This window comes from Callorhinchus milii, unplaced genomic scaffold (assembly GCF_018977255.1).
Source record: "Callorhinchus milii isolate IMCB2004 unplaced genomic scaffold, IMCB_Cmil_1.0 Scaffold1, whole genome shotgun sequence".
In the NCBI taxonomy this organism is placed as follows: domain Eukaryota; kingdom Metazoa; phylum Chordata; class Chondrichthyes; order Chimaeriformes; family Callorhinchidae; genus Callorhinchus; species Callorhinchus milii.
Window position 1 is genome coordinate 37,607,605 of NW_024704742.1, and position 22,710 is coordinate 37,630,314.

The window sequence follows — 22,710 nt, forward strand, 5'->3', positions numbered from 1 at the left end:
ATTCCCGTAGTCAAGCCTTGAGGTGACGAATGCATGGGTGAGGGTTTCAGCAGCCTGAGGGGTGAGGCAGTGGTGGAGTCTGGCAATGTTGCGGAGTGAGAGAGTGACAGTGAGAGAGAGTGAATGAGTGACAGAGTGAGTGTGTGACAGAGTGACTGATGGAGTGAGTGACAGTGAGTGAGTGACAGTGAGAGAATGACAGTGAGAGAGTGAAAGAGTGAGTGAGTGACAGAGTGAGTAACAGGGTGAGTGACAGGGTGAGTGACAGAGTGAGCGACAGAGTGAGAGTGACAGTGTGTGACAGTGAGTGAGTGAGTGAGTGAGAGTGAGCGAGTGACAGAGTGAGTGAGTGACAGTATGTGTGTGAGTGACGGAGGGACGGAGGAAGGGAGGGACGGAGGAAGGGAGGGACGGAGTGAGTGACTGAGAGAATGACAGTGAGAGAATGACAGAGTGCGTGGCAGTGTGTGTGTGAGTGACGGAGTGAGTGAGTGTGTGTGTGAGTGACGGAGGGAGGGAGTGACGGAGGGAGGGAGTGACGGAGGGAGGGACGGAGTGAGTGACAGTGAGAATGACAGTGAGAGAATGACAGAGTGAGAGTAAGTGAGTGAGAGTGGTGGTAGGCAGCGCTGGTCATGGCGCAGATGTAGGGGAGAAAGGACAGTTCAGGGTCAAACAAGACACTCAGGTTCCTGACTGGCTTAGTGAGGTTGAGTGTGCAGCCGTGCTCGAGGTGCGGAGGCACCGCCGCGAGCCAATCAGGAGGGCCTCGGTCTTGCCGACGTTGAGTTGGAGAAAGTTGTCCCTCGTCCAGGACTTGATGTTGGACAGGCAGTTGGTCAGGACGCCAGTAACTGGAGTTCAGAGGAGAGGCATAGAGATAGAGTTGGGTGTCATCCGCATACATGGGAAATTTACCCCATGTCTGCGGATGACGTCACCAAGGGGGAGCGTGCTCTAACCACTGAGCTACAGGACTCCTAGACACTCACAAACATATACAAAAGAGAGAGATACACTCACACAGACACTCACAAACACATGCAGAGGAGAGAGACACTCAGACAATCTCAACAGTGGGGCCTCCGAGTGGAGTAAAGCCCGTGTGTCCGGAGCCGCTCTGCCCACAGTTACATCGGGTAAACAGCGTGAGAGGCCCTAGCCCAGAAACTTCATTTTTAGCAGATTTATAGTGGAGGGCACTGTTTATAGTTTTCTGTGGCCCAGACGATGACTCAGCCGGTGCTGTCATCAGCAGTACCCTGGAAAATGGGGACTTGGCTGGCTCAGGAACTGCACTGTCGAGACCACCACAGAGAGTGTGTCATCTTGGAACTTGATCAGTTCCAAGGAGACACTCATACTTCCCCCTCCCCCAAGGAGAAGTCACTTGTTTTCATATGACATGGAAGAGGTCAGGTCTGTTCTCTGCACCAGCCCCACCCTTCGTGTGCCCCTCTATTCCCTTCTCTCTTGTACGGGTCAGGTTCCTCTTAAATGTGTAGCCTGCTTCAACCCCAGCTTCTGGCATTGAGTTGCAGATTCTCACCTAATCTAGCTTGGTGAGAATGTGCAACTCACTTGTCAGAAGCTGGGGTTGAAGAAAGATGCATTAATGTATTTAAGAAGAACTTGATGCAAACATTAGAAAGGGAAATAAAGAGGTATAGGAATGGTGAGGGCTTGTGTGGAGTATAAGCATGAACTAGTTGGGCTAGATGGCCTGTTTCCGTGCCATACCATTCTGTGTAATTCTATGCAAACTAACCACTATCTGAAGCAATCATTTGTTTGCAATCCTGAGCAACTATATCCCATATAGTTTGCACACAAAACAGTCACTGCACGTTACAGTTTACCCTGTGAAGGCCTTTGAGGTGTCCTCCCTATGTGAAAGACACTACATCAAATATAAGAATTATTCTTATTTATAATCATAGAACTTGAATCATAGGAAGACTCCATAAACTGGCATCTGCTGAAGCCAGCTACTCTAACCTTAATTGCCCGCTTTTGTACCCCTTTTTACATTCTTCCTCTTCAAATTGTTGTAACTGTCGTTAGGTCTCAATCTCAGTAACCACTAGAGGCAGAGCATCCCATATTCTAATAGACAATTGTCTACATCAGGGTAGTTCAACTGGCGGCCGATTTCATTCCCCTCACCCCCGTTTCATCTGCCCAACTCGCTCCCTCCATAACCCGAAAATGTTATATCTTTCTGAAAGGGAAACAGAAAAATATTGCTTATGCGGCCTGTGGACATTTCTCATATAGGCCATCCGGCCCTCAGCAGTCAAAAGTTGGACCAGCCTGGTACATGATGCATGTACACTTAAAGAAGTGACAAAGAGGGTAACCGTTTTACTACTGTACATATCTAGCCTTTTCAGGTGTGCTGTACCAGAAGTCGTAACGGGAAATTCTTTTGGAGTAAACCTATCTTTGGTTCTGTTGCAGTTCATTGGTTCCAGAGTGGGTCATTCCCATAATCAGCACGATTGGACCTGAGCTGGATGAATTCTTTCCATATCCCTATTCAGCAGAACTTCGAGGAGTGTGCAAAGCCATTGGAATAAGCATTGGCGAAGGAATTCTCCTGAATTTTGTCTATGAGGCTACTGCGTAAGTCCTTTTCTTCTTCCTTTTATTTCCTACCCCTTCTCCTTTTCAATTTATTTTTAACTTTTTTTATTTTCCATTGCAAATTCCCTCTTACCCCAATGATTCTTCCTTGAAGTAATGCAAAGATATTTACTGCAATTTCTCTGCTACTTCACTCCAGCGGCCATTCTTCATATATGAGTCTACAAAGTGAGTGTCGGGCTTAACTATGTCAGCCCCACACTGTCCTTACCTGAATTCCACAGACTTGCACACAAAAAGCGGTCACTCCAAAGTGATCTTTCCCTCTCTATTTCTGACTCAGTTGGTAGCACTCCTGCCTCTGAGTCACAAGGTTGTGGATTTGAATCTCACTTCAGGATCTTGAGCTCATAGACTAAGCTACTGCTACAGTGCACTACTGAAAGAGCAGTTCATTGTCTGGTGTCATCCTTTGGACAAGAAATTAAATCAACAACAACGGATTTATATTGCGCCCTCCATGCCGGACGGCATCTCAGAGCGCTTCACAGTAACGGATCCCGGGGCCGAGCCAGGGGGAGGGGCGGAAGGTGACCAAAGGCGCGGTCGAAAAGAAAGGTCTTCAGCAGAGACCTGAAAATAGGAAGAGAGAGAACGAGACAAAGGGAGTGAGGAAGGGAGATCCAGAGCCTTGGGGCATAGTGGCTGAAAGCACGGCCGCCGAGGGTGGAGCAGAGGACTCAGGGGACGAGGAGGAGGCCAGACCCGGAGGAACAAAGGCAACGGGTACTGTTTTGAGGAGAGAGGAGATCAGAGAGGTAGGGGGGTGCAGAGGAGTGGAGGGATTTGAAGACAAGGATGAGGATCTTGAAGTCGATCCTTTCTGGGACAGGGAGCCAGTACAGTCTGGCAAGGACTGGGGTGATCGGGGAGCAGCGTTTTGTGCGGGTGAGAATGCGAGCGGCAGAGTTTTGAATAATCTAGATTTTATGGATGGTAGTGGAGGGGAGACCGGTGAGGAGGGCATTAGAATAGTCAAGCCAAGAGGTGACAAAGGCATGGACCAGGGTTTCAGCGGCTTTCGGAGAGAGGTATGAGCATAGACGGGCGATGCGTTGGAGGTGGAAGAAAGTGGTGCTGGTGAGGGACTGGATGTGGGGGAGGAAGGATAATTGGGGGTCGAACCTGACGCCTAGGTTGCGTATGGGTTCGGAGAGTTTTAGGGGGAGGTTGGGTAGGTGGAGGAGGTGAGAAGCGTGAGATTTTAGACGTTGACGAGAGCCAAAGAGTATGGTTTCCGTCTTGTCAACTTTCAGCCGAAGGAAGTTTGCTCTCATCCAGCCCCTGAGGTCTGACAGGCAGGCTGACAGAACATCAGGGGACTGGGGGTCGCAAAGAGAGGTGGAAAAATAGAGTTGGGTGTCATTCACATACCCCATGTCTACAGATGACATCCCCAAGAGGGAGCATGTAGATCAGAAAGAGGACGGGGCCAAGGATGGATCCTTAGGGTACCCCGCAGGTAACCGGGTGAGAGCAGGAGGAGAAGCCGTTTGTGCAGATGTACTGCTGGCGGTTTGTGAGGTAGGACTCAAACCAGGCGAGTGCGGTCGGTCCCACTGAGGTGGATGACGGAGGAAAGGCTGTGGAGGAGGATGGCGTGATCGACTTGTCGAACGCAGAGGAGAGGTCCAGGAGGACAAGGAGACAGAGAGAGCCCTGGTCACAGATAGAGAGGATGTCGTTTGTGACTTTCACAAGCGCAGTCTCTGTACTGTGGGCGGAAACCGGACTGGAGGGGTTCGAAGAGAGAGTGTGAGGAGAGGTGTGCGCGGAGTTGATTGGCAACAACGCGTTCTAGGACTTTTGTGAGGAAGGGCAGGTTAGAAATGGGGCGGGAGTGGCTGGAGTTTGAGGGATCTAGGGAAGGTTTTTTGAGGAGGGTGGTGATGACAGCAGTTTTGAGGGGGGCAGGGACAGATCCAGATTTGTCTACCTGTTAAGGTGGATTTTAACAATCCCATGGCACTTGGTGAAAAGAGGGAGTTTCTCCCAGTGTCCTGGCCAACAATCCTCCAGATAAAATTGGTCGTTCATTGCACAGTCTCACATTGACATCTCAAGGTACTTCAGATTTGAATACCAAGCCAGGGGAGGGGGAGGTATTAAATTGGGTTTCTAAGCTCAGGAAAGAGGGAGCAAGCTGGAAGGTTTCCAGCCTGGCGTTCAATAGAGCAGGGGCATCTAGTCTGCCTGTGTGATACCCAGTGTGTAAGATGGTTACAATGTATTGACAAAACTAGTGACCACGTTTACCCATTCACATTAGTCTAGCACAGTGGTGGCCAACCTAGTGGGCTGGGGGCAAAAGTGGCCCGCGAACATTCGCACCAATCTAGGTAAGTCTGTATTCGGTCGGTAGTGTGTTTTCAGTTTTTCTTGATTGAACATTTGTTGACTTAACGGCATAAATGAACAAATATTCAATCAAGAACATTTATTTTGTTTGCTGTCTATGAAGCTTGGCCTCCACTGGTCCAGTGGCCCGATCATCTGCCTGGTCACACCGAAAAGCAATTCTGCATTACTCGTCTCTCATACATTCTTCACCAAATACCTATTTCATTTCTTCCCACTGACACAATGAGATTGAAGTTCATTTGGAATGAAGTATTTTGATGTTTGACTTGTTCTAAAAGAAGAGATGTGCAATTGTATACTTTCCTCTCAGGTTTTGCACCAGCATTGTTGCTCAAGACACAAAAGGAAATATTTACCATGGGAGAAATCTGGATTACAGTTTTGGTGAAAGTTTACGGAAGCTCATAGTGGAACTGCAATTTGAAGCGAATGGACAGGTGGGTCCTAAGATCCTTACATTTGATATAATGCCATTTCATGGCAGGAGAATGTCTCAAAGCACTTCACAGAATATACTGTAACTTATAGATGAAGTATTAGTAAGTGATGAATGGATACAGATATTCAAAAAACATTGGACAGGTTTTTTTTCTCTCTCTCTCTTTCTCAAGATGATATCATAGAATCATAGAATCGTACAGCACAAAAAGAGGCGATTCGGCCCGTCGAGTTTGTGCCGGCTCTTTGAGTAGAGCAATTAATGTCAATCCCACTCCCCAGCCCTTTCCCCTTAACCCTGCAAACCCACCCTCCTCAAATACCCGTCCACCGCGTTTTTAAAAGTAGTTATCGAATCGGCCCCAACCACCCTTTAATAATAATAATAATAATAATCCTTGCATTTGATATAGCGCTTTTCACGTCAGGAGGACGTCCCAAAGCGCTTCACAGAACACACTGTAAAGTGAATTGATTGTATATTTGTGGGCGTACGCGGCAGCAAATTGCGCACAGCAATGTCCCACAAACAGTCCTAGATTGAAAATGAAAATGACCAATTTATTTTTGTTTTGGGTTTTTGAGGGATTATTATTAGGCTCTGTGTGGAGGAGGGAAACTTGCCCAAGGTTTCGCCCTGCCTGGAGTTGAACTCAGGTCTCTTGTTCGGAAAGCGAGTGCTCTAACCACTGAGCTACAGGACTCCACATAAAGGCAATGCGTTCCAGATTCGAACAACTCGCTGCATGAAAAGGTTTCTTCTCACTTCCCCTCTGCCTCTTTTAGATACTATTTTGAATCTGTGACCTCAAGTCACCAACACACCCACCAGTGGAAACAGTTTTCCCCTTTCTAACCTATCAAATCCCCTCATGATTTTGATGACCTCTATTAGGTCTCCTCGTAACCTTCTCTGCTCCAAAGAGAATAATCCCAGCCTCTCCAGCCTTTCCTCATAATCAAGGTCCCTCATTCCTGGTACCATCCTCGTAAATCTCCTCTGCACCCTTTCCAATGCCTTAACATCCTTCCTATAGTGTGGTGCCCAGAACTGGGCGCAGTATTCTAACTGAGGCCTAACCAGTGTTTTATGACCGTGCCTCTTTGACCGTGCCTTCAGCTCCCCTCTCGACTCTCTTCCTCCTCCTCGCTCCCTCCCTTCCCTCCCCTCACCCTGACCATTTCCCCCCTCCTCTCTCCCTCCCTTCCCTCCCCTCACCCTGACCATTTCCCCCCTGCTCGGGTCATGACCCAACTGTGCAGCGCCTTGGGACGTCCTCCTGACGTGAAAGGCGCTCTATAAATGGAATCTTGTTGTTGTTGTTGTTGTTTTATATAGGTTAATCATAACTTCCTGACTCTTGTACTCTATGCCCCTATTTATAAAGCCTAGTATCCTATATGCCCATTTTACAGCCTTGTCTACCTGTCCTGCCACCTTTAAGGATTCATTTACCTGAACCGCCAGGTCTCTCTGTTCTTTTACCCCCCTTAAGATTGTATTACCAGCCTGTATTGCCTCCCCTCATTCTTTCTACCAAAATGCATTACCTCGCATTTCTCCACATTGAAACTCATCTGCCATGTGTCTGTCTATTTTACCATTCTGTCTATGTCTTCGTGCAGTTGGCTCCTATCCTTCTCACTGTTTACCACCCTACCTAACTTTGTGTTGTCCTTTACCACTCTACCTAACTTTGTGTCGTGATTGAGAGGGAACCTGATAAAGGTATTTAAGATTATGAAAGAATTCAGTAAGGTGAACATTAATGGTCTCTTTCCACTTGATGAATCCATAATGAGGAGGCATCAATATAAGATGCCCAGCAGTAGATTTAAAGGGAGGTTTATTTCAGCAGGAATTTCTTTTTGCTGAGGGTGGTGAGAACACAGAATTCACTGCTGGAAGCTGTGGTTTAAGAAAAAACAACAATGTATTTAAAAGAAAATTTATGTACATACATGAAAGAGAAAGGAATAGAGGGTACAGAAGGGGGGATTAGGAGGGGTGGAGGTTTATGTGGATTATAAACACTGGCACAGATGAGTTGGGCTGTTCAGCTTGTTTGCATGGGGTAACAATCTGAGTAATTTTATGTTATAGCAAGCATTTTTTTGTTATCCATCTCAAAATCAAACAAAAACAGAAGTTCAAGCTTGCGCTGTGGCTCATTGGAACAGCATAGGAGATCAAGGCTGGAGAGGTCAGAGTGCGAGTGGGAGGGAGAGTTGAAATGGCAAGAAACCGGAAGCTCAGGGTTGTGCCTGTGGACAAAATGGAGGTGTTCGGCAAATCGGTCACCCAATCTCCGTTCGTCTCCCCAATGTAGAGGAGACCACATCGTGAGCAACGAATGCAGTACACTACATTGGTGGTAGTACACGTAAATCGCTGACTCACTTGGAAACTCCTACGCTGTTCCAATGAGCCACAGTGCAAGCCTGAGGAACAGCACCTTATTTATCTGCTAGGGATCTTACAGCCCTCTGGCCTCAATATTGATTTCAACAATTTCAGACCATAACCGCTCACCTGCCCCCTCCCCCATTTCTGTGACCATTACCACATCATTTTGGTCCCAGACACACCTTTTCTCTCCATGATCTGCCTGTTTTGTTGCAAGTTCTTCCCCCCCCACTTTCGTTCTGCCGTATTAACACCTCTATTCCCCTGCTTCGTGCAATCCCCCTCTTTGTTCTGCATCATTAGCACCTCTTTAACCCATCATCCCCTGTCCTCTACTCCATTTACTCCTTTGTCTTCCTTGTCCTGCCTCCCCACTCTCTGTTAGCCCTTAAAAGCCTCTCCCTCCCCACATACCCCAGTTCTGATGAAGGGTCATGGACCCAAAATGTTGACTCATTCTCCTTTCTCCATAGATGCTGCCTGACCTCCTGAGTGTACCCAGCGACTTCTGTTTTTGGTTTCAGATTTCCTGCATCTGCAGTATTTTGTGTTTTGTTCAAAATCAAAATACAACCTTCTGGTCTTCAGTTGTTGCTCTGAGACAACATTGATTTGCTGTCTGATCCTTAATACACTCAAAAATGCCTGAGGTTTGGCATGGCTGCCAATTTTACTAACTTTCCTTGTTATGTTTCAGATTATCTATACAGGCACTACAGCAGTTGGCTATTTAGGTTTATGGACTGGACAACGTCCAAACAAATTTACTATTTCTGGGAACGAAAGAGGCAAGTTCAAAATTTTCTGCATGAATTAGATTGAACTAAAGATTAAAGCTACTGTTCATTTTAATGGCTAACCTGATAGCGAAAGTGACCTTTGAGACTGATCAAGTGTGTTTAGATATTAATAATTAACCCTCAATACTTTTTTAGACAGAAGCGGTTTAAGATTTTACTCTTGAAAGTTGTGGGCTGCAGTTTTTAATAAGAAATCTGTAACTGTTTACAACCATAGCATAAATGTATCAGTACTTGAGCTGTAGTTAGATGATACTTCATTGCAGTATTAGTTGGAGTTGCTGTCTTATAGATGAGATGTTAAACCAAGGTTCTTAAATGCTTGTTCAGGGGGATTTTAAATACGCCGAGGTACTATTCAAAAAGAGAAGAGAGTTTCAAAGGGTGTCCTGGCCAAAAATACTCTAAATGAATTGGTCATTCACTTCATGGCTGTTTGTAGGATCATGCTGTGTGCAAAACTGCCATCATGTTTGCCTCCAAACTGCACATTACAGTGAAGCACTGTGTGATTTTGCATTGTGCAATGCATTGTGTTATAAATTGCGCATTCTTGCTTCTAATCTAACCTTGAGTAGATTAGGACATATTACAGACAAGCGTAGAGGTGCTATATAAATGAAAATCGGTGGTGGTGAAATCGTTGAGTTTGTATCATTGAAACTTAGTGTACTTTCACACACTGCTGAAACAGAAGGGAGGGGGCTAGGCAAGCTAATACAATAATAATCTTTACATTTGATATAGCGTCTTTCACATCAGGAGAATGTGTCAAAGCGCATCACAGGATTTACTGTAAAGTGTAGTGACTGTGTATTTTGGAGTCGAACATGGCAGCCAATTTGCAAACAGCCACGTCTCACAAACAGCCATGAGGTGAATGATCAATTTGATCTGTGGCATTGTTGGCCAGGATACCAAGAGAGACTTTTTAAATTGTGCTATTGGATCTTTATCGTCTACCTGAACAGTGCCTCAGTTTAACATCTCAGCCGAAAGACAATACCTCTAAAAATGCAGGACACCCACAGGGCTGCGTTGGAGTGTGTGTCAACCTAGAATATTTGATTTCAAAGTCCTAACATGGGACTTGCACTCACAACCTTTTGACTCAGAGGCGAGAGTGCTACCATCTGAGTCAGGTTGACACACACCTGAAGATACACTCTGCATTCAAGTATACATTCTGACAGAAAGCCCCCCACATCCACTCCAGTGTGTTTTGACATAAGTGGAATTACAGTTAATTAAATTCTGTTTCAATTGTCTCTGTTCAAAGATAAAGGACATTGGTGGAGAAATGCAATTGCTGCATTTTGGAAGAGAAGCTCTCCTGTTAGTTGGCTGATAAGAGATGTGAGTAACCGAATGGAGTGATTTCCAGCACCAATAATATCCTAGTGCAGAATAGGTCATATCCTTGTGAATGATATTTTGTGTATGTTTTCTTTCTTTCATTTTAAAGAGAAAGAGGTGAGGCAGATAGAAGAATAATTGGTTAAAGGCTATTATGTAAGGATAAAATTTCCTGCCTGTAAAAATCATGTCACAAAGAATGATTACAATTGAGTAAGAGTTCCTGGGAAGAGCAGTTCTTTCAATGTAAGGTATCCTACTTTATTACCACCTCTAATGTACACCAGCAATGTTACAGCTTGAGTATGACTTTTGGGCATCTGAACTCAACTGATGTGACCAGATAGTCCAGAATCCTTGTTGATTGCTGCCTCGCATTGCTTTGACTTGGTTGGTGAATAATGAGTCAACTAACACCCATAGATCTCTTCCAGCTTCTAGCACAAGCTAGGGATCTCACTTGGAATCTTTCAGGTTTCCTATGCCTCACCTTCACTCAAAGCAATGTTTGAGTAATAGTGAAAAGCTAAAAATAATGAAAGTCTGTTTCCTTTTGGTTTATGAAGTGTTTAGTACATGTCTTTCTGTTGGAAGTGTATCGAACAGGCTACAGTTGAGATTCCAGCTTCCCAACAAAAGAGTGTTTCAATGTGTTTGCGTGTAACCAACCACAATGCAAACTAAATGGATATCATTTCATCACTCTGCTTGGTGAATGTATTGCACTGTTTATTTTAAATAATTACCTATTTGCAAGACAAGGTTTGGATTCTAAAAGATTTATCTTGCACTCAGATTAAAATTACCATTTGCAAATGACATGCTAGTGCAAAACCAGACTAAGACATGCTTGTGTGGAGAAATTACCTCTCTCTACATTCGCCACTTTGGTTTAATAAAAATGATTTAAATAAGAATTATGCACATTGCAGCAATTGCAGCTGAGTACTGTATCAGAAAGCTCACTTGAGTGTGACTCAAAGACCCATGGTTGTCAGATATGGAAATTAAAGATGGAAAGCAGGAATGAAACTGCTGTAGTGGAAGTCAATAAAGCCAGTGCAACAAAAGTGAAACAACTCAATAAGAAACCATTTTAACCATTTCTTATCACAAGAGCTTTAGATGAAGAAGACCCTTCGGCCCATTTAATCTCATTCCTCCAGAATGTGCATTATACTGACCTACCATCACAGTATCAAGCTGGTGTTTTTAAATGAATCCAGTGTTCCAGCCTCAAGCACCCTTCCTGATAACCTGTTCCAGTCATTAATTACCCTCTGGGTAAACAAATACTTCCAGGTATCTGGTTTGAAATTTGCTTTTGCAACCCTAAACCTTTCTTCTTATTTTACTTTTTATATTTTATTTTACTTATTTTATCCTAGCAGGGTGAAACCTTGTGCAAGTTTCTTTACTCCACACACCTGATAATAATCCCTCAAGAAAATAAAACAATAATAAATTGTTCACTTCAAAACCACGACTGTTTGTGGGACACTGCTGTGTGCAATTGGCTGCCGCATTTCGCCCACAAATATGAATTCACTTTTCAGTCTATTCTGTGAAGCCCTTTGAGACGTCTAGAAGAAATGAAAAGCGCGATATCAAATGCAACGATTGTTATTATTATACTGTCTTGGGGCACTCAAAAAGTCTGGGTTTACTTTCTTAATCCCACTCAAAATCTTTTATACATCTATAGGATCCCCACTGAGATTTCTTCTTTTATTTAGGACTGAAGACCTCTAGCTTGTCTAATCATTACTCATAACTCATTCCTCCAACTGGTGTCTGCACTGCCTTTACTTTCCAGTGACCATAACTATATTCTGCACTAGGTGCGGCCTGACCAGAGTTTAGGTATGATTTCTGAACTCAAGTAATTTGACTAGAAAGCCCAGAATACTGTTTGCCTTGTTAAATGCTGCCTCACACTGGTTTGACTTGGTGAATACTGAATCAACTAAAAACCCATAGATCTCTTCCAGCTTCTAGCACATGCTAGGGATCTCACTTGGAATCTTTCAGGTTTGCTATGCCTCACCTTCACTCAAGGCAATGTTTGAGTAATGGTCACAAGCTGAACGTAATGAAAATCAATTGCTAGTACATGGCTTTCTGTTGGAAGTAAAGTCTATTGAACAGGCCACAGTTCAGATTTCAGCTTCAAATAATGAGTGTATCAGGTGATGGACTGAGTCGTGAGCAGTTGCATACACATGGGGAGAGCATTCATTTCCGCAGCCACAACTGAACACTCAGCCATGGGTGAGAGATGGCAATCTCCTGAGGGCAGTTGGATGGGAAAATACAATAGAAGGAGAGAAATTCTATTCTAGATAACCTAATTGTCATTGATGTTTGTCCTTTGATGCACAGACCCTCCTTGAAGCAGAAAATTTTGAGGCAGCTAAGTGGAAACTGGCCAAGAGTCCCATCATTGCAGATGTTTACTACATCTTGGGTGGGGTCAATCCAAATGAAGGTGTGGTTATCACACGAAACCGCGATGGCCCAGTGGACATCTGGCCTTTGATGACTGTGATAAAACAGTAAGTAACCTCTCCAGACACACCCCTTTCAGTCACACCCAGGTGAATGGTCTTTGTGAATATTTTTGTGTTTGTTTCACAGTGGAGGCTAAAACAAACTGATTTTAAACAGGAAGGTATGTACCAATCTGCAGTAGCTCTGCTCCAATACAACCTATTCTTTAAAGGATTATTGTTTTGGAGATCCTGCAAGCTCATCTGATGTACTTCCTTTACTACAAAGAATCAGATTCCTTAAAGTAGAGAAATTTCTCTGAACCATACAGTATATTGTGCAGATAAAGTTCTCATAACTTCTTCATTTGCTCTTTAGTAATTATTTTAGATCAGTTTATCTTTAATTTCTAACTCACCGACCAGTGGAAATAAATTCTCCCTGTTGACATGATTTCATCATTATAGGAGAGCAGGGGTCCTGTAGCTCAGTAGTTAGAGCACTTGCAAGTGAGACACCTGGGTTCAATTCCAGGCAGGGCGAAACCTTGGGCAAGTTTTCTTACTCCACACGCCTAATAATAATCCCTCCAAAACAATAATAAATTGGTCATTTTCAATCCACGACTGTTTGTGGAACACTGCTGTGCGCAATTGGCTGCTGCGTTTCGCCCACAAATACATGGTCAATTCACTTTACAGTCTATTCTGTGAAGCGCTTTGAGACGTCTAGAAGAAGTGAAAAGTGCTATATCAAATGCAAGTATTATTATTGTTATTATTAGAGGATCCCATTTGGAATTACTGCTTTTTAACCAGTATTGATAATAATGATAATCCTTGCATTTGATATAGCACCTTAGAACATTGTTGAGACACCTCAAAGTGCTTCACAGAATATATTATAAATTGGATTGACTGTATTTTGTGGGCGAAATGCGGCAATCAATTGTGCACAGCAGCGTCCCACAAACAATTGAGTGACCAAATCTTTTTTGAGGAAATATTACCCCTGGAAAGCAATCCGCCAATCGACTAACAACCGGGTTCCTACTTACTGCTAGGTAAACGGAGGTATTAGAGTAAGGAAACTTGCCTAAGGTTTCGCCTCCAACCCAGAATCAAATCCATTCCTCTCGCTTGCCATGTGAGTGCTCTAACCACTACACTATGGAACTCTGTATTAAATTACAAAACCCTTTGTAAAATCAAATGTCAAAAACAAGTGCTTTGAGACTTTCTCCTGATGTGAAAGGCACTATATAAATGTAAGTTGTATTGTACAAATGTCATTGTTTATGGACACCAGAGGTCAATTCTAAGGGAATGGGAGCAAAATAAACCACAGTATTTTCAAATAATTTTTGTAGAGAACGGGCATTGATTAGAAAGGGATATTATTGGGTTAAAATTCTAGTCAGCATTACGTGGAACTTTGTTGTGATTTTAATGGGGAAATCCCATTAGTGGCTGTCATGGCTAAAGGTGATATATTAAATATTGACTGGAATTTCAGACCATATATAGGTCAAACAAATGTGCTATTAATCCTTTGGGTGAAATTGACAATGGAATCACCCAATATGCTGGATAAACAGTGATCACTGTATGCTTCGATCAGGGCTGATATACAATTATCTTTCTGGATCAGCACTTTTGAACCAAAGTTGAAATGGGAAGAGTTTTGGTTTGTTGACATGTGTTTAAACTGGGTTCATGTTTCTGGATTTGTGTGCTCTCCTCACTTCCGTAGGTGGTACAGAGTGGAGACAAACTATGATCACTGGACCACTCCACCTCCATCATGTGACAGAAGGTGAACTTTCTTAATTGCACCTTGAAATAAACAGTGCCCGGAGCCCCACATCCATGCTCTTACTCACTCAGCTTTCCCTCACCTCCGAAATATTACTCACCTCTGCCACTACCTCTCCCCCTTGGGATGCCACGCCTTTATCACGCGCAGGCTCGACTATGCCAGTGCTCTGCTTGCCAGACTCCCTAGCGCTCCCCTACACGGGTTCAGAATATCCAGATCTGCGCAACCCATGTCCTTGTCCCAACGGGCTCCATGAGCCTATTACCCCCGTCCTCTGTCGGCTCCATTGGCTTCCCAGCAGATTGATTCAAGTTCATCATTCTCATGTTCAACCCCCCACCCCCATGCTCGCTCCCCATACTTCCTTTGCAACCTCCCCCAATCATATCAACCCTGCTGCTCCCTTTGCTCAGTGAACCTTGGCTTGCTTTGTGTCGCCCGCCCTATTTGCTCCACCATCAGAGGATGGGTTTTCAGTCTTTCTGCCTCCACTCTCTGGAATTCCATCCCAGAATCCTTCCGACTCCCTTGCTCCCTCCCCTTGTTCAAGGCCCATCTCAAAACATGCCTCAAGGATGCTTTTAGTCTTCTCTCCCCTCCACACCCCATCGGCTCCCATCCCCAGCTCGGGTCACCAGCAAGCATTGTCAAGCGCTTTGATACATCCTCTCAACGTGAAAGGGGAAGAATAAGTGTAAATTGTAATTGTGACATTGTATTTAATGCTTCACATTGCACTCATTTTTATATTTTATATTGTTTCTCAAGAACACCAGCTATCAAGGCTCTCAATGCTACTGGACAAGATAAAATAAATCTCGATACACTTTTTCATGTGAGTCGCAATGGTAAACCATTTTATAGTTTTATCTATTTCATTTTATAAGACAGTGTAAAGTAGACATTAAGATAGGACTAAGGGGAGCTGGAGGTACTTTCTGTACAGGCTACTCTTACATTTGTATAACTCTTTAAAGAAAGCGTTGTGTTTAATTCTGTTTCATATCTATTATCCATTGGAGGCTGACTATTTTGAATCTCCACTTGCACCAGAACTGACCTCTTTTCACTACCACAGTAGTTAGGACTCCTGGAGCTTTTTATCTGTAATTGCCTCAACTAGGAAAAGTCAGTGGTGTCTGAGAACGCAGCACAACTCAGTTGCCAGTTTTTTCAAGCGTGAGAAGAGTGTTGTGCAAGGGAGAGAGAGAGAGTAAAAGTAAAGAGATTATTTCAACCAGTTATGTTAGGATAGAGTCACTCAACCTGATTTTGGAGCAAAATCCAAATGGTTGAATTTAACTTATGTATAAATCCCTCCAAAAACCAAAAACAATAATAAATTGGTCATTTTCAATCTACAACTGTTTGTGGGACATTGCTGTGTGCAATTGGCTGCCACGTTCGCCTACAAATATACAGTCAATTCACTTTACAGTATATTCTGTGAAGCGCTTTGGGACGTCCTCCTGACGTGAAAAGCGCTATATCAAATGCAAGGATTATTATTATTATATTATTGATGGTTCAATGGATGAATGCAGTGCATTGTGCGATACTTAGCCTTAGAGACCAGAAAAAAGTGACTTCAATGCCCTTGGGCTAGGGTGGAGTTGCATAGAGTGATGCACACAAAATTAGGATATCTGATCCAAAGGTTTGTATCTATGTTTATACAACACACAAGCTCCCAGCCATTCTATTCATTCTCCTAAAGCACTCTATTCCCTTCTCCCTCATATATGCGGAAGTCGAGGAAAATCAGACAGGATTCTCACTCTCCTATGATCCCTATTAGAAAGTGCACATGAACAGTTGTGGGGATGTAAGATTAGGCTCGGCTGTCATGCATTGTGAGTTTGGACAGTTTGCTGCCGATTGCTACATAGACTTTCACAAGGAGAATGCCCACTGGAGTGAGGTAGGTATCAGTGGGCAAACAGTGTCTGTGAGGAGAGCAAGCAAGAATTATATTTTTGGTTTTGGGAACAAAAACATAATTCGTAGAGAGATGTGTATTAATAGGATATTCAGCTAGATGGGACATTATATTAACTGTATGTTTCCTCTGAATTTAGAAGATCAATTTATTCATTTAATTGCAGAAAAAACACATCTATTACCAGAAAGGGCTAACACACTCATCAAGTTACATGATAACCTTGGCACTGAAAATGTACAAAAAGATAATTTGATAATAAAACAATGTAACTACAGAAATGGTTATGGTGATGTAATTTGTGTTTTCTGATGGTATTCTGTTGTATATTTTAGGTTCTGTCTGTTAACCGGACACTGAACAAGTGAGTATTGCACTAAGCTTATTTTGAATAAATTGTTGAAAGGTGTACCGCAGGCAATGCACAATACTAGATGCTACTGCACTCTTACACATTGAATATGAGGCACTTTGTTTAAAAGTTATAAAGTAATGGACTTATATGAGCACAAAAGTGGAAGGAAATCCTATTGTATAAGGGATGTAGTTGGCAGTTTTAAGCATTCTGAGACATTATCGTTGGTAAAGGCTGCCATGTTAATGCAAGTTATCGTTGTTGGTAGTAGTTGTGTAAATAGCATATGTATTGCTGTTGAGTAAATGCTACTCTTTACATTTTCACAAATTATCAGCAACTTTACTCCCACTCTTGCCATCACCACAATATTTCTTATTCCTTGGGACCCGCTGTTTTACCACATACCTACAATCCTGATGTTCATCTATAGATACTTTATATTTCACAAGATCATGAGAGGTTCAGCTGAACCTCAGTCTTTGACTGCTGTTTCAATCATCTTCGCCCACCCCTCAGCTCCCAACCCCAGCTTGGGTGCCAAGCCAGGACTGTTAAGTGCCTTGGGACGTCTTCCTGATGTGAAAGACGCTATATAAATATAAAATTGTGTTGTGAAACAGATCCTTTGGCTCATTTGACCTAATCTTTCCAAAATGTCGACCCCACCATATTCTTATCACAACATCAATTAATTTCTTAAATGAGTCCTGGTATGAATCCAATAAATACTTGCTGGTAAACAAAATGCAAAATTCCACAGATGCTGGAAAGCTGAAACAAAAACAGAAGTCGCTGGGAACACTCAGAAGGTCAGGCAGCATCTATGGAGAAAGGAAAGTGAGTCGACGATTCGGGTCGAAGTTCTGACGAAGGGTCGTGGACCCGAACCGTTGACTCACTTTCCTTTCTCCATAGATGCTGCCTGACTTGCTGAGTGTTGCCAGCGACTTCAATACTTGCTGGTAATTTATCCCAGCTGTTGATCATCCTCTGTGTGTATTAAAAAAATACTCCTGGTGTGAATCCTAAAATTGCTCTTTCAAACTCTGAACCTTTGCTTTGTTGTCCTGCTTATTAGTTTTGTTCTGAGTTTGATTTCTCCTTCCTGCCCATTTGTTGCAGAGCCGGTGGTTTGTTGCAACATTCCTGTTCTCCCTTAAGCTCATTATCTCCCAGGCTTTCAGGCATATTTATTTTTCTGCTTTGCATTGCTGCTTCGGATCGGCTGCTAATCTCCACTTGGTTACAAGGGACAGGATTGCAAGGGGAGGGGGATATGTCATCTGTTCGTTTAGGTGTTTGAATGATACTATCAGCTGTTATTAATATTTTGTGTATTTCTCCTTGTAATAAAACATCTCAGATCTTTGAGTAAAAAGAGAAAAATGCTACATTTATATAATTAATTGGATCCGTTTTCAATTGAACAAAAGTAGATAATTGACGGTTCTCCTATGTTAGATAACAACGGTTTACATTAACATAGTAGGATTTCACATGAGGAAGACATCTCAATACAACTAAATAGTTGTACTATACTGGATGCACCACAAGCATGTCCCTGCAACATACTGACTCCAAACAGGATTAGAGAGGAGTTTACATAGACTTACACTGAATGTACAGCACGAAAATAGGCCATGTGTCGCAACTAGTCCGTGCGAGTGTTTATACTTCACATGAGTTTCCACCCACTCCTTACTCCTTCCTGTTATCTTCCATTCCCTTCCCCCTCGTGTATATACAGAAAACTCCTGATAACTCTTCAGTCCAAGGAAAGGGGTTCAGTGACAAGTTATCCAGAGTGATGAGTTAGGCATATGTATAAATGCATAATTGAATGCAGTTAGAATATTTGATGGCATGATGACAAGTTAAGAAAGGTCAAGTTATCAGGAACTTACTGTATCTAGTTTCCTCTTAAACTACTATATCTAGTTTCCTCTGTTTCTTCCAATGCTTTGTCCAGTGAATTCCACATTTTCATTCCCTTCTGCATGAAGTAGTTCCTCCTAAATTCTCTTTTAGATCTCCTAGTCACTATCGTATACTTTGTCCCCTGGTTACAGACTCCCAACAAATCGGATCAGCCTATTTATGCTAACAATATTGAACCTTTTTATGATTATGAACACCTCTATTAGGTCCCCTCTTAAACCTCACAATTTGAGAATCTGAACATGTATATACAGTGCATCAAATAAAAAATGCATTGTTTAAAGTGCCCTGTGTTCTACGAGGCATTCAGTACGGTCTCTTAACTACTATTGTTATGATAAGCAGATTCACTAAATTAAACGATGGCATTTGTGAACAGATAACTATTGTATTATGCTTGAAATGTGCAGTAAAAGAAAACGTGGCAATATTTTCCAAACTGCTGTTTTAATTTCAGCTCTACTATCTATACAACTGTGATGAGTGCTGCTCAACCAGATAAGTATAGGACCTCAGTACGCACATGCAACAGAACATTTTGTTAGTCAACGGTAAGTCAAGTTGAATCGTGTATCAATTTAGATATTTTATTTAATTTGAATATTGTAGGATATTATTTTTAATCTTTTTGTTCTATTCTTTCTGTTTACTGGACTGAAGGTTTTTCATAAGCGCTATTGCAAGATCCACGAACATTCTTCCTCACTATGAAAGTCTGGGTGTCTACACTGAGTCTGAGAACAAGAGAATCGAAGAATATTACGTTGCTTCTGTCTTATTTCCTTTGCTTGACATTTATTTTTTTCCAACTCTTTTACAACAAGATTATGATAAACAACTCTTTTACATTGTAAAAGGTACAGTGTCACACACTCCACCCTGTATATATTCTAACACTGTTACCTATAAGGTATCAAAAGGTATAGGTATCATTGTTACCTATCATACGTTGCTTTTCCCTCAGCTTTTTGGTGTAGAAAATGAACACATTTTATATTGGATTACAAGTGGTAATTTTGGAGCAAATTTTGGAGTAAAGAGAGATTTAACTACTTCTATTTCAAATAACGCAGTTGTTATGAACTGTTTAATATGGTAAAAATGGTTGTATATTTTTCAATCTGCAGAAGATATTTGATATCCAGCTTTAACATTACTTGATCTTTGACAGCAATTTGTACAAGCCTACAAAATATGTCCAGCAGGCAATATTTATTGCCAAGCTTTGTGAGCACATTCAGCACATGTGGTTTTGTCCTGTAAAGGGGTCTGATTTGTGGAATTCCTCTGTGACGTGGATTTCTTATTGAAAGAGATATTACAACTTAGACTCTAAAATGCGAAAGGAATTGGAAACAGTGCTGTTATAACTTTAAAGTTATTTTATTAACAGACCTTTAATGTGAGAACAAAAAGCTTTTTATAAAATATTTTTTGAATATAATATAATCCATACAATATAATCCAAATAAAAATATATAAAATTTTTAAAGAATGTCTGATGAACCCTTTTCCAAAAGTCAACTGCAGCAAAACAAACCATTACAACTTTGTACATACGATTTATTGGGTTTACATTATTCTCACAGAATTCCGGTTATTCACTGACTGGTTTCATACATTAATTTATAACACCAACTTGTATTTACGTAGCACCCTTCATGTTGGATGTGTGTGAGGGCACATTCTTGGAATGCTTTACAGTGACGGGATCTGATGCTGATCAGGAAGGAGTGAAGGGGGAAACGGGGGTGACCGTAGGAAGAGGTAGGTTTTAAGGCAGGAGCTGAAGACACAGAGATGGGGTGAGATGGAGAGTTAGAGGCAGTTCCAGAAGTTAGGGGCATAGAATCCAACAGATAGTGTAGGGGAGGTACCGCAAACCAGTTAGCCAAGCAGAGGAGTGGGGTAGGACATTGGAGAAAAAGTGAAGTGCTAGAACATGAAGAGATTTATTGGTTTCTAAAGATGAGGATCTTGAGATAATCCAGTGCTTGTCAGTGGCAAGAGGGGGTCAGATTTCAACCAAACTCTATAAAAACACTGAATAGTCCCGTTATGGCTTTCTGCAAGGCTAATTATTGTACTGTTATTGTAGCAATCCTTGAAGAAGGAAGGGGGTGGTTTATGCTTGCTGCAACATTGATGATTATAGATACCAGTATTTTACCCATCGGTTGGTTTTGCTCACTTAAGATAGAATTTACCATTATAATTGTCTAATTTAGCCAATTGAAGCTAAACTCTTTCTTTGCCACATTGTGGCAAGATATTAAAGCAGTGGTAGCCAACCCATGGTCTGCGTGCCCAAAGTGGTTTCCTGAACATTCGCATAGTCCAGTCGAGTTTATCTTAAATCAATGTTTTGTTTCCAGTAGATACTGAGTGGCGATGTTTATGGTTTAGCCATCAATTAAGACATATTCAATCCTAAACATTTATTTTGTTGGCTGACCAGAAAGGTCACTTTATTAAATTAATTTATTTATTATTCACCACTGTATTAAAGTAAATAGGCTACCACGGTCCTCTAGAAAATACAGTCTCTACACTTTATAAATTTAGTTAATCCTCTGAAGCACTTTGAAGGTGAAAGGAGCCATATCAAATGCAAGCATCATTATTATTTCTGTTCGGAGTTGAAGGGGAATGTGATTGGAGTGCCGGGTAGTTTATGTTGAAGCACTTTGTGCTCTATGCATCTCAAAGGTCATAGTATCAAACAGCCATCCTGTGAAGAAACATCCATCACTAGTCAGGATTCTGAGGGTTAACAGATGGTGTACACACAGAGCTCGTCAGGGACGGAGTGCACTTGAGGGACTGAATGTCCTTTTCACGAATGAACCAATAAAACAGTGCTATGGACTGAGTGATGGGTTTCAGTACATTGATCAAGAAAATACAGATTGTATTATTTTTCCAGAATCAATGCTGTTAAAAAGTATTTGCAGTAGGAAAATTCAAAAATAATTGCATTGGCCGGGAATCGAACCCGGGCCTCCCGCGTGGCAGGCGAGAATTCTACCACTGAACCACCAATGCAATCCATATAAAATATCTTTTATTTTTTTGCTGACATTCATGATTTTAAATTCTATAATCATCAATGTTGCAGCAAGCATTTTTCATTCAAACTTAGGAAAAGGGAACTCCTTTGAGGTCAAACTTTATTCCCTTTCAAACAGAATTTATTTGTACGCAGTTAACAGTAGAAGTCCTGAGGCCTCGGAAAGTTTTAAAATGCATGAATTGCAAACTTGAAGTTTTGCACTCCATTTGGTAATTGTCTAGACTTTGGTAACAAGTGCTAATAAGCATTGAGCTAAAGGTTGCACAAGTGAAAGAAGCCCAGTTTTATTTTGAGGAGAATGGGATGGTACTTCATGCAATTGGGTAAGTTGTTCTTGAAATAAACTAACCAGCAAGTCTGAGAATAAAGTGCAACCATTAAATATTACTACCATTATTGGTAGTGTTGTAATTTTTTTAAATCAAAGTTATCTTAGTTCAGTTAGAAAATCAACTTGAGTTATTAATATCCCGCCAGGAGCTGCACAATCAGTAGGTTGTGCCATGTCTCAAAGGGACATTTTCGTTCCTGCTGCAGATTGAAATATGAAACGTTGGTACCATCCAGAGGCTGGAATGTCCTTAAATTCATTCAGTCACACAGTGAAATCTGCTTAGAATAAGCTCACAATAAATATAGCCAGGTGAAATCAGAGAGCACATTTCTTACAATCATATTAAATATTGTTGGATGCAGTAATCAGCTGTGCTTAAAGAGCAATCAAGATAGCTTTAGTAATAATGATGGTAAAAGTTCTGTTTGGGGGTACTTACCAGTGGAGTTAATAATAATCCTTGTGCTTGATATGGCTCCTTTCAGGTAGCAGTTCTTTCAACTCATTGTGTCTACCACTGCAACCTGTATTATCACACCTTATTATTAATTCCACTTTCCAGCTTTTCCTTAATATTTTGACTGCTCAGGTGCTTGTGTTGCTCTCCACCTCCCTTGCAAATTATTCTATTCACCCAGCCGCCGTCGTCTGGGTTAAGGGGCTGCCTCCACTTGTCCGTCTCCGGCCTCCTCCTTTTCCCCTGGACCCTCCTCCCCACCATCGGCAACCATGCTTTCAGCCACTAAGCCCAT

At 42.1% G+C, this 22,710-nt stretch overlaps 1 protein-coding gene and 1 non-coding gene across 2 annotated transcripts in view; one reads left to right on the forward strand and one right to left on the reverse strand.

Moving 5' to 3' along the window:
* LOC103180903 (N-acylethanolamine-hydrolyzing acid amidase) overlaps nt 1–19,889 on the forward strand; it is a 24,021-nt gene extending 4,132 nt beyond the window's left edge. Inside the window, exons 2-11 of the mRNA XM_007897015.2 lie at nt 2,461–2,625; nt 5,318–5,444; nt 8,550–8,640; nt 9,932–10,008; nt 12,391–12,563; nt 14,251–14,313; nt 15,085–15,151; nt 16,591–16,619; nt 19,009–19,102; nt 19,212–19,889. Coding sequence (XP_007895206.2) covers nt 2,461–2,625; nt 5,318–5,444; nt 8,550–8,640; nt 9,932–10,008; nt 12,391–12,563; nt 14,251–14,313; nt 15,085–15,151; nt 16,591–16,619; nt 19,009–19,096 — 880 coding nt within the window. The 3' untranslated portion in view covers nt 19,097–19,102; nt 19,212–19,889. The remainder of the gene's footprint in view (nt 1–2,460; nt 2,626–5,317; nt 5,445–8,549; nt 8,641–9,931; nt 10,009–12,390; nt 12,564–14,250; nt 14,314–15,084; nt 15,152–16,590; nt 16,620–19,008; nt 19,103–19,211) is intronic.
* A 1,636-nt stretch (nt 19,890–21,525) lies between these two features.
* Nucleotides 21,526–21,596, reverse strand: trnag-gcc. The gene has a single exon. It is a non-coding gene; the product is annotated as a tRNA-Gly (tRNA).
* Between the last annotated feature and the right edge of the window lie 1,114 nt (nt 21,597–22,710).